Source organism: Ostrea edulis, chromosome 3, assembly GCF_947568905.1.
Source record: "Ostrea edulis chromosome 3, xbOstEdul1.1, whole genome shotgun sequence".
Lineage (NCBI taxonomy): Eukaryota > Metazoa > Mollusca > Bivalvia > Ostreida > Ostreidae > Ostrea > Ostrea edulis.
The window spans coordinates 21,372,383-21,383,937 of NC_079166.1; the positions used below are offsets into that span (position 1 = coordinate 21,372,383).

At 35.8% G+C, this 11,555-nt stretch overlaps 1 protein-coding gene across 1 annotated transcript; it reads left to right on the forward strand.

Annotated features, from left to right (window-relative positions):
- The first annotated feature begins 4,893 nt into the window (after window positions 1-4,893).
- Window positions 4,894-10,852, forward strand: LOC125677603 (uncharacterized). The gene is made up of 4 exons (XM_048915724.2): window positions 4,894-5,482; window positions 8,016-8,112; window positions 8,985-9,090; window positions 10,325-10,852. The coding sequence occupies exons 1-4, from the start codon at window positions 4,900-4,902 to the stop codon at window positions 10,493-10,495; spliced, it is 957 nt and encodes a 318-aa protein (XP_048771681.2). The 5' UTR covers window positions 4,894-4,899; the 3' UTR covers window positions 10,496-10,852.
- The last annotated feature ends 703 nt before the right edge of the window (window positions 10,853-11,555 follow it).

Genomic DNA, 11,555 nt, shown 5'->3' on the forward strand with positions numbered 1-11,555 from the left:
TTAGTCTTTGAAAGCTTATTTGGGCATTAGCGGTAATTTTGTCACCAAAAACTGATTACAGAATGTAATGAAAATTGCTTTATATTATATATTTCAGTAATAATACCTGTATTTCATTAAAAAACCAATTGGCTTCATTGACCATGACCTGACCTCGAGTTATCTAAATTTGAGCAGAGTATTTTAAATACTCTGCTAAAATTAAACTTTAATAAATATACAGCACAACCAACAGTGAGACATATGGCATATTGCCTGGATTTAATAATTGACATTGCCGTAATATGCTGAATAAACCCAGTAGGTATATTGAAGCTGAGCTGACTGCCCTGTAATCACTCAAAGGCTGCTTAGCAGCTGGATTAACAAGAGTGATACAAGTTTAATATTTATTAATTGTAATCAGAAACAGGATGCAAATTTACATATATGATGGAAAGGGTTGCATTACTTTTTTTTGTGGGGAACTGGGGAGGCGGCCAGTAGTGTACCAGTTTGACTACCAACGTAGGGGCTACACAAGGGGTCCTATATGGACATAGGTGCCCGGACCTGGACGGATAACCACGTTCTAAGGGGTAGATATCTCTGCGCATCTCACCTATCTCTTATGTGCTACCTGATTTAACGAGCAAATGCGGAGCAAGCTGTAGACCCTCCTACAGTACCCGCAACGTTATTCTTGACATTCCTGTCGTGCGTGTATGCTATCGTACAGTGCGTGTATCCTATCCTATCGTGCGTGTATCCTATCCTATCGTATTTTGCGTTTATCAGGTTTTCCGTTTTCTATTGTGTTTTGCGTTTATCAGTTCTATTGTGTATCGTGTTTTGCGTGTATCAAGTTTTCCGTTTATCATGGAAATCATTTATAGTGTAACTTCGGAAATTATCGGGATTGTATATTAAATGTAATGAAAAAGTACGATACTTTCTGAAAACTTTATTCGTTTTGTTAAATAAGCTATTTTTAGGAATCGAAGAGAATCAGTATATTTGAAGGAGAACATAAAATTCTCAATTTCAAGGCAGAATAAGAGCTCTTTGTTTGTCCAGAGAGGGTGAAAATTTATTACAATTTCATTCTAAGTAGTTTGGAAAACTGGCAGTGGTTTGCCGAGAAAACCGAGGACAGTATATCTGAAAGTTCCTTCGTCGGAATTACATAAACATTAATTATTTTGCTTGTCTAGAAACAATTATCTATAATTAACACTAACAGAGAAATTGGAAGTTCCGATTTGAAAGGAAAAATCAGTAAATTACATTGTTTATTTATAATATACTTAAATAACGGTTTTTTCTTTCGATTTTTTCCACCTGTATTCTATACTAATATAACAACAACTGAACTTGTGCGCATTCTTATACATGCATCTGATTTTGTGTATCACCCGTGTTTTGACAGCAAACATTCTCAGGGACGTTGTATTTCATACATTTAGAAGATTAAGTTTCAAAAGAGCGCAAGGGTGTGGCATCTCCAAAAAATCTGCTCACCTAGGCACGACTCCGCAGTCATTGTTGTTGTGGGTTTTTTTTTTTTTTACTTTTACATGTACACTTGTACATTGCGAATTTAAAAAAGCCGGGGTTTGTTAAAAATGTTTAGTTTATTTTTTGTTCATAAGATATCAATTCAAATAAATATGTTCCAATTACTTATGACTATGAATTATCACTGATAGTGTAGATATATTTAACGTATGAAGGTATGGTGTACTGCAGTGAATATTTTTAAAGCGGTCATGATGAAAATAATTGTAATTGTTGAATGAGCGGTGAACTTAGAGCTTGATGCAATATACCCCCCCCCCTTTCCTCGTTACACACAAAATATTACTCGGTTTTAATTCACATTCAAGATAATAAACATTAGAATAAGGGAGCAACTGAAGCATGATATCACTTCATTATATTACAAGTAGTTAATTCCCTGTACAATTTGATTTATACATTAAACATTCGGTGACAATATAAGTTTTAGAATCATTGGCTGGGAAAATTCATATAGATATCACATAATGAATTAAACACCGTGTATAGTTTAGTTTTCTTATTTAACTGTGATCGCGTAAGAAAAAAATACAATCAAAATACTTAAAAAAGAAACAAAACAAAACAAAAACCAAAAAAAAAAAAAAATAGAAAACTAAAAAAAAACAAAAAAAAAAAAAAAACAAAAAAAAAAAAAAAACAACAACAACAAAAAACAGTACGTCTGTGGATTAAAGAAATTGTACGTTTTAGGTACATAATGCATATATAGAATCTTTCAATATTATTATCAACATAATCTAAAAATGTTGTAGGTATCAACATTTCCTTCTGTCTAAATTGCTTCTAAATTTACAACATTTCTATCAGGTTTTCCGTTTATCGTGAATATCGTTTATCGTGTTTTGTGTGTATCAATTTTATCGTGTGCCTTATCGTATCTTGGATGAGCAAATCATGATTGAGAAGCAACAGCTTAAAAATTATAACCAACATTCATACTTAGACAACAGCTTTTATTATTTACATGTCTATTTATTAGAGACGTTCTCAGACAGGGGTCAGGAATTGTTAAAGTACATGCACAACATTCGCCTCGCAGCTAGCAGAGCGGGCCATCTTTCATGTACATATGTATAGCTGCCCCTCTGTATCACTGGTCATATCCTATTGTTCACACCGTCATTCGATCTACAAATGAAATATCCATTCCGCAGTCAAATATAAGTAGCATGGGAATGCCAATAGTATGTTCGTCAATTTGTGTAACGCTCCACGGAGAGATATTTGAGTCATCCAACAAACGCAGAATAGAATTTGTGCTCCACCCTACAGATTGTATCATGGGCATTCGAACTTATTTGTTAAGTTAAAATTACAACGAGAGCTTACTCACTTACTAGTATTTAATCTATTTTTAATAAAATCAACAAATGAACGAGCAATGGGATTTACCGAAAAAAAATGTTTTTGTTCTAAATATCATATGAATTTTCATTAAATGATAATATTAATTACTAAAAAAAAAAAACCATGAAGTGTATAAGTGGCCTCGACAGATTCCGGCCTGATTTCTCTTCTGTCGTAAAATGACTCAAATATTGCCAACAACGGCGTAAAACCATAAAGAATTAATTGACATTTTCTACTTCTACAAAATTAAACGACAAAGGTAATGGAAAACCATCTAAATAATGAGGTCTTCCTCGTTTTGATGGAATGCCTTATCAATGGCGGTGAATACGCCACACAAGGCATAAACCAACTTATATTAGATACCGCGTCTCGATAGACCTCTTGGTGATATGTTTCGTTTGATGTTTCTGTCTTGGAGTGCATCAGGTGATTTCTCATTTATCTATTCTATTGTTCTTCACTCGATTTTATCAAAATATTTTCATGTGATAAATATTTTAAAATCCTTAGAGTGACGTGGATTTCGGAACTACTCTGTTGTTTAACACTGGAGCAAAATATACTGTTAAAATGAAATCACAAAAAAGGAGCAAATACATGACAAATCTTGCTATAATTTATACGTTTAGGGAGGATTTATATCCATCCATACTCGAATAACAAATTACAGGACAGAAGGATTACCTAGACCATCAGTTTACAATAAATAGTCATTTAGTAATATATAGCGCCTTCTTTATTTTGGTACTTTCACATTCACGGATTTTTCTTATATGGATCCTTACGTATTCCACAAATCCGTAAAAGTACATGGAATGTTAGACACTTTAAAGAGCTATTTAAGAATGTTTAAGAGTATTTACGAGTATTTACTGACCATTTACGGTTTATTACGAGTTCTTGCGATGCATTTACGGCTAACATTTACGATTTGTTCCAAGTGAACACGGATAAATACGAGCAATGTACGACATTTTACGAGGTTTTTAGGAATTGTTAGGAGTATATTACGAAAATTTACGATTTAGCCTAGCTTTAACGTGTAAATAACGTGATGTTACGAATAGTTAGGAGTTAGTTGCGATTGTTTACGTTTTCGACTCAAAAGTGTTCGCAATTGGTTTTCTATCATCATTCGACAACTGACATTACTTGGAACAGTATGTATGTGTATTGTATGCAATATGTGTAACTTTTTTGATGTCTTGATAACAATTGGAAGAAACTGTCAGATTTTGCGTCTTTTATACCTTTCATTAATCGTAAAGTTTAAGTATGTACTCGTAAAGTAACCGTGTCTATACATAAGGTGCTCGTAATGGCTCTAAACAACCCGTAAAGCGATTGGAACCCGATGTGAATGAAATCGTAAATGTCACTTAGGCATTCGTAAAAATCCGCAAACAACTCGTAAACTACCCGTAATATATTGTAAACTAACCGCAAAGATTCATAAAAAAGAAACCTTTTTACGAGTGTTTTACGGATTCTTACGAGCAGTTTACGTGTTCTTGCGACCAGTTTCAGATACTTACGGATTGTTACAAGTTATTTACGGGTTATTTACGGAAAATGAAATCCGTGGATAATCCCTTTTTTTTGGGGCATGTCAAAAAATCTGCCCCTATTTTCACGGATCCTTACGAATGTGTGCGAGTTGTGATGAGTTATTGACGGATATCGACGAGTGATTTACGAATGCTTGCGATTGACTACGAGTCGGAAATCCGTAAAGACTCGTCAGAAAATTCCGTGAGTGTGAAGGTGGTATTACTGTATGCAATCGAAAATAACAATAAGAAAAGCAACGTGTTGTAACTACACTTACTTATAAATATGTATATATTTTTGTCTTACAGACCAAAGCAAAGCATAATACATCTGTTTTGTCCTTGACTTCATGGCGAAACTTTACGCCCAATACTGCATATAGTATCAACAACTGTTGAAGTTGACAGTCATCAGATATCAAATCCGACATCCAAAATGAGTACGGTCATACCCAGGTCAAGGGCAACGGGATACCACCAACCACACGTTAAAACAAACTATTTTATAACTTGGACGGCGGGAAGAATCGCATTAACCAGCGTCTCGCCTACACTGCTCTTGACGATGCTTTTCCTTGTAATCGCTAATTTATCTTGCGTACACACGTCCACTACTTCAAGGGCAAGTAACTCTTCCGTGCACACGCCCACTACTTCCAGGGCAGGTAACTCTTCCGTACAGACATCCACTGCTCCAAGGCGAACAAATACGAGTTTTCAAAGTTTCGTATCTTCTACTTCACCAGCCCATGGAAACATAAGTTACGGTAGCCATCAAACGAACGGTTACACTACCATGGTATCTAACTGCAAAACGCCAAATATAAACGGAGGGATGGCATTGTCTTCTGATGCCGGAAAAACTGTCGTCATTTCCTGTTTTTCTGGATTCAGTCTGCAAGGAACCAATGCTCTACATTGTGTGAATGGATCATGGGATGCCCCGATCCCGACGTGCTCCAGAGAAAGTTTTTCGAAATCAGATCTACATAACCAAATCAAAGTCAACAACGCTGAAAGTAAACCTTTAAAGTTCATTATACTGTAATCTTACTTAATCCGATAGTAAATTGATACAATTTTGCTTACAATGCTCATAAAAGACATTTCCCAATATACACACATTGTCTTTCAGCAAAAAATACCCTAGCCGCCGTAGTTGCAGATCGGTAACTCTGTGGGAAAGGATCGGGACATACCAGAGATCTACACATCCACCCCTCGTATCAAAAAATAACCTGTAGTTCACGGTGCAGGAAATTGTGAACATGTTTGAATACTTGGCGTCTCAAACACATCGTATGAAAGGTGAATATAACGAACAGAAACATATTCTAACACGTTTTCTCCCTATACTCATGTTCAAAAACCTCCACATATTTATCAAAGCCTCAAATGTGCACACGTTTTATTCACCGTGAATTGCAGGTTTTTATTCGGGGTGGATATGCACATCTTTGGTCTGTCCCAATATTCCCAGCTGTTTTACCGACAATCTACAGATACCAATACTGATTTTCATGCCATCAAATTACATTGCGTTCGTAACGCTTTGATCTGCATTTAAATGAAGCGACGAATTTATTTGTTTTAGCTCCCCTGATATATCTTATTCAGTATATGACTTGTTCTAATTTCATTTGTGCACTATATCTATGATCAAAGAGTGTCTAGGAACTGCCAACTACTGTTTATAGTCATCAAATATACACATGACATATGGCTGGTAGTAAATCTTCGCAAGATACAGGGCTTTCAGTGGGATGCTTCTATATTACATCTGCTATTTCTAAGTACTGGGAAATGTCCCATCTTGCAGATTCCGCCTAATTAAGGTGGTTCTTTACTCCAAATGTTAAAGCATATCTTAAGGAAGTCTCACCATCGCAAAAGAGTGATACAAGCTATCAATCATTCTATATGCTGTTTGTCTCTGTGTGTGTTTTCGGAATAATAAAAAAGTTGATTTTTTTAATGCATTTTTCAAATATGCGATTTCTCCCCGATGACATTTGTTTAGAAGACTTTAGTCGTTGATTTTGGATAATATTGACAAACAACGGTTATAATTTTCAGAAATAAACTCCTTTTACACTATTCTGAAAAAAAAATCCTATCAAGACGTGTTGTGACGTTTAGGTTGACACCATATCAGTTTTGGACTCGTGAAGAGGGCGGGTTAAATCCGTACGATGGTTGTACGAAAATTGATCGAACACCTTGCAATTATAAAATATATACCCATGCGATCACTGTAACTCTCCCACGAACGCCACGAGCTTTCACTTAACCGTGATATTCAATGACATCAGGTTTTAATGTTTAAAGATATCAGGATGGTGCTTTTTCTTTTGCATTGAAATGAGTTATTTGTCTCTAGTAGATAAAATATGACACCTACAGTGTAATATAACTGATGTCTTAAGAAACAAAGTGCAACTGTTTGGGTATATCAGAAGTCTAGAAAATGTCCATGTCAAATTTTATTTCCTACATTTCTTTCTTTGAAAACTTTGAAAATATTGAGTGAAATATCATATCGTTATAGGCAAATACAAATAATTTCACCCTTATATATTTCCTTTTGTGTGTGGTGCTTTTTTGAAAATGATTCAACGGGGCATAACTCCATGTCGCATCAACCAATGTAATTTACAAGCCCGTGTAGATTCTGCGCCTTGTCATCGTAAAAATATACAATAAATGTGTCACATAGTCCTTAAAGTAAACGCCAAGTATAACAAAAAATGGAATAATACAGTTTTTTGTTTGTTTGGTAATTTAATAAAAGCTAGCAACACAGATTAAACACAAACAAGGACTGAGATTGATTTCTTGTATATAGTTCAACGTCTCTCCCCCTCTCTCTCTCTCTCTCTCTCTCTCTCTCTCTCTCTCTCTCTCTCTCTCTCTCATATTTCACTCATATGAATACGTCACCATTTCCGGTGAAGGGATGCAAAAAGCCTATGTTCGGCGCTTATGACACTTATTCCTCAAATTCCGATTTGGATTGAAATGAAACATATTTTATGTGTTATCTAAGCCACACTAGTCACTCTAGTTCTGGAAGTCTGTTCCGCGTTTTAACAACACCCAGATATTAATTGTACGGAGATAGTAGCCGAATAGCTCTCGATCACGCAGGTATCGCAAGGTTTCTAATAGATGGATATGATGACTGTAAAATCGGTATTCAAACACTCCTTATCCTCCCCCCATCCTCTACGCCCTTGATTCACGTGGGGATCCGGATTAGAATAGGTCTTCAGTACCCCTTGCTTGGCATAAAAGGCGAGTAAATTGGGCGGTCCTTCGGATGTGATCGCACCGAGGCTGCGTGCCACAGCAAGTGTGATACGATAAAGATCCCTCCCTGCTCAATGGTCGTAAGCGCCGAGCATGGACCTAATATTTGCAGCCCTTCATCGACAACGGTGACGTCTCATTATGAAAGAAAAACTCTACAGAGGATCATTAAACAGTATATATAAAACCAAACCAAACACGGCTATGATAACTAGAAAACTTGATGATATTTTAAATTTTCAGCCCCGGCATGGTTTCTCTGGACGCTATGTGCTGTTTTCGGGCTCATTGGGCTGTTGATCCTTTGTTGTGCCCTGTATGTCTGTTTGCGCATGTGCGGGTATGTATGAGATTTATAAGAAAGTCTTCAACATCTAACAAGGTAGTGTCAGACGGAGAAGTAGTATGTTGTGTTTCTGTATCAATTTTAAAAAATCAGACTCGATATCCAATCGATAAACCACAGTAGTAAAGTATTTCATTTTATGTCTCATATTCACTATCATTCAGTTACTAAGAATCGTCGTCATTTGTGAAAAGAAATATCTTCATACCTATATAATAATATTTCACTACTGCATGTATCTGTGTTATAGGTGTATGTTTCCTAACTGATTCGATAATCGAGAACATGGTCTGCATGAAAACTACATCATGCACATGCGTTTATGTTAATGGTGAACATGAATGCAATTTCCTGTACAATAAACAAAAAGTACAATCAGTACACATTTAATTACATGAAAACTTATTGATGAATGAAAGGCGAAGATAGCGAAGAGCGATCAATCTCATAACTCATATAAGCAATACAAAATAATGATTTGGGAAAACACGGACCCTGGACACACCAGAGGTGGGATCAGGTGCCTAGGAGTAGTAAGCATCCACTGTCGACAGGTCACATCCGTCGCGAGCCCTATATCTTGATCACGTATACGGTGTTATCCGTACTCAAAATCAGTGCGCCAAGAACGGCCTAACAATCAGCATGAAACACGTCAGACAGCACTTGAGCCAATGATAGGTTGTATTGGCAAACTAAACAAATTATCTCAAATCTTATTCTATGTAAGATTTATGAGATTGGACACTGTTATCTTCGCGTTTACATATAAAAACGAATGTATGTATATCATTTAAATTTCTGAGATGTAATGAACAATGTTATTGGGTTATTAGACTTTAAAAAATCTGTATGTGTTTCCATAGGTGCACACCAGAACCAATTCTGGGCCGAGTTCACCCATCAGAATTTCCTACTAGACATGTGTGTTGTGCATGCTGTCAAAGAAGAATTGTCCATGAGTCAGGCCAGGTAAGGAAACGGGAATTTTATGTATACGGACCTTTATCATACACTTAATACTCAATGTATTTTATGCATATTATTTTATCTTTTGACGGCCATATTTTTTTTGTATAATGGTTTCCAAGAAAATAATCTGATTTTATCTACATCCGAATTTTCAGACCTCGTTGAAACCTGTACATATATGTAACAGTTACTCACTGCGGTATCTCAGTGGTTAGAACTCGGTGATTACAGGGAGATGGTGACTTCGAGCCCTTCATGTGCCATCTATTTAAAAGGGGACAGGTTGATGCCTTCCTCGCAAAATGATCGACACTTACATTTGTAGCTAAGAGCGAGTCACAGGTCTTTTGGATATGACTACAAAATCGGTTGCCGTACTTCAGGTTTCAACAAGTTTCCTTTGCGGAGACCATATGAATACCTTGGCACCCTATGTTTCCGCAGTGCGGAAACGTGCAAAAACATGACGTTTCTGTGCTGAAACTTGGCAGAAACCATGTGTATTCATTGACCTAACTTTCGGAAATGTTTCAGCTTTGAGGACAGTACATTTTTCATCCAATGCGTGGGGTACACTGGGGGGAGAACCCTCACTACTATGACCCAAAGCACTGTAAATTTCAATTTGTGGTACTTCGGATACAAACTGGTAACGTTTCAATATTGAGTGAAAAAAAATCGAGAGAAAGCTCCATATTTGGTAATGATTACACGGACATGTGGTGCTAAGAACCCCGATCGAACTAGTTTGCAAAGAACATACATTCATTGTATAACGCATGCAATGTCAAATAGAAATATAAGAGATAAGATTCATTGAATGTTAATATTTCCTCATGAATGTGAGGTAAATGTAAACAATGTTCGTATGAATCTTGTTAAAGATAGTACATCTATTTTTATGCGTGGGAATTCCGACAGAAATGAAAATAGAATGGAAATATTTTTTGAAGAAAATCCAAGAAGGCATGGACTGCAACGCTTCACGTGAGCATGCATTTCAGGAACAGTTAGGGCGTTTCATGACGTACGTGTATGTTGCCGTGCAGCGTCACAGTTCATGCCCTCGTGTATTTTCAAAATGTAACTTATTTCTGAATTGAAATCTGCAATGATATTCTGATAGAGATGTAAATATGTCGTAATTAGTACTAACTAAACAATGCGTGCTCAAAACTACAAATAAACATCGACAAAGCCCGAGTTTATGATGTTTCACCTGCTAATGTTGCAGACACCACCTCATAAAGACATCATCAGCCGAGAATCCTCAGATCGGACCGGAAGTCCCAAGACCAAGAGGAAGCTGGTCGTTAAAGTTAAAAAGAAACAAAGAGCGAAGAATGTGTTGACTTGGTTACCACACAAGTGCCCTGTCCGGAACATCAACACCAGTACAAAGTGAAAGTCGGTAGAAACCAGTGCAAAGTGAAAGTCAGACACTCTTAATCATTAAAAAACACACATTGTTTTAATATTTCTTTTTAATTCTTTTGTTTCTTTTTGTCAGTGTTTTATAGTTTCCTCACGTACATGAATGTTTCAAATTACATTTACATCATCTGCAAACTATGATACAAAATTCCACAATAAGTTAATCCATGAGATATATACAAGCTAGGTGATTACTGTGAATTTGCAAGTAAAGATCAGGCAACTGAGAGAAATTAGAAATTGGTACATGCATTATTATGAATCACATGTTTTCTTGTGATTTTGTTTTTAAGCTGGAAATTGTATACGAGTTATGCATAAACGTGATGTCACCATGTACATTAGATGGTTTTGAAATTTTAGTATGATATCATTTGACATAAAAGACTTATCTTCAAATTATTAAACAGAATCCTAAACGAATTAAATATGGGATGGATTCAATTAAATATGATTCAAATGTCGTATTGAAATAAACCCATCTTCAATTACATTTCTCTTTGATTGATTTAGAGATAATGTAAATTGTAATAAATTGAATATAGTGTCAAATATTTGAAAATATTGAGTTTAGAAATATTTCATGTTTTGTAATGTTTGAACTTACGCGTATGTTTGATTAAATAAACGAATCTTCAAATAATTGAACATAAATATACTAGTAAGCAATGGGATATAAATTATATTTGATAAAGGATATTCAATTCCTACATGTAATTACGCAATTAGGAATTCCAGAAACGTTTTCTTTATTGATTCCTTTTATTGCAAGGACCCTGAGTTCCACATAGAAAACATGTAATTGAGGTTAAGTGGATGTTACGTGGAAAAGTCAGATTGTCAATGCACAAGCGCGTTTACACGGGGGCTTGGTGATGCGACCTTTATATTTTGTTGTTAGTTGCTTTCCGTTCCGTCGACAAATTTTCATTCAAATTGAGACGTCACCAGTTGTAGGTGAAATACCACATATTTAGACCTATGCTTAGTGTTTAAGTCCGTAGCAGTGATTGTTATTTCTCATGCCAACG

Excerpts from the sequence above, each read along its gene's own strand:
- LOC125677603 (XM_048915724.2), top strand. The coding sequence starts at position 4,900 with ATGAGTACGGTCATACCCAGGTCAAGGGCAACGGGATACCACCAACCA. Across the intron at positions 5,483-8,015 it reads CAAAGTCAACAACGCTGAAA|CCCCGGCATGGTTTCTCTGG; the intron begins GTAAACCTTTAA and ends TTAAATTTTCAG. Across the intron at positions 9,091-10,324 it reads TTGTCCATGAGTCAGGCCAG|ACACCACCTCATAAAGACAT; the intron begins GTAAGGAAACGG and ends CTAATGTTGCAG.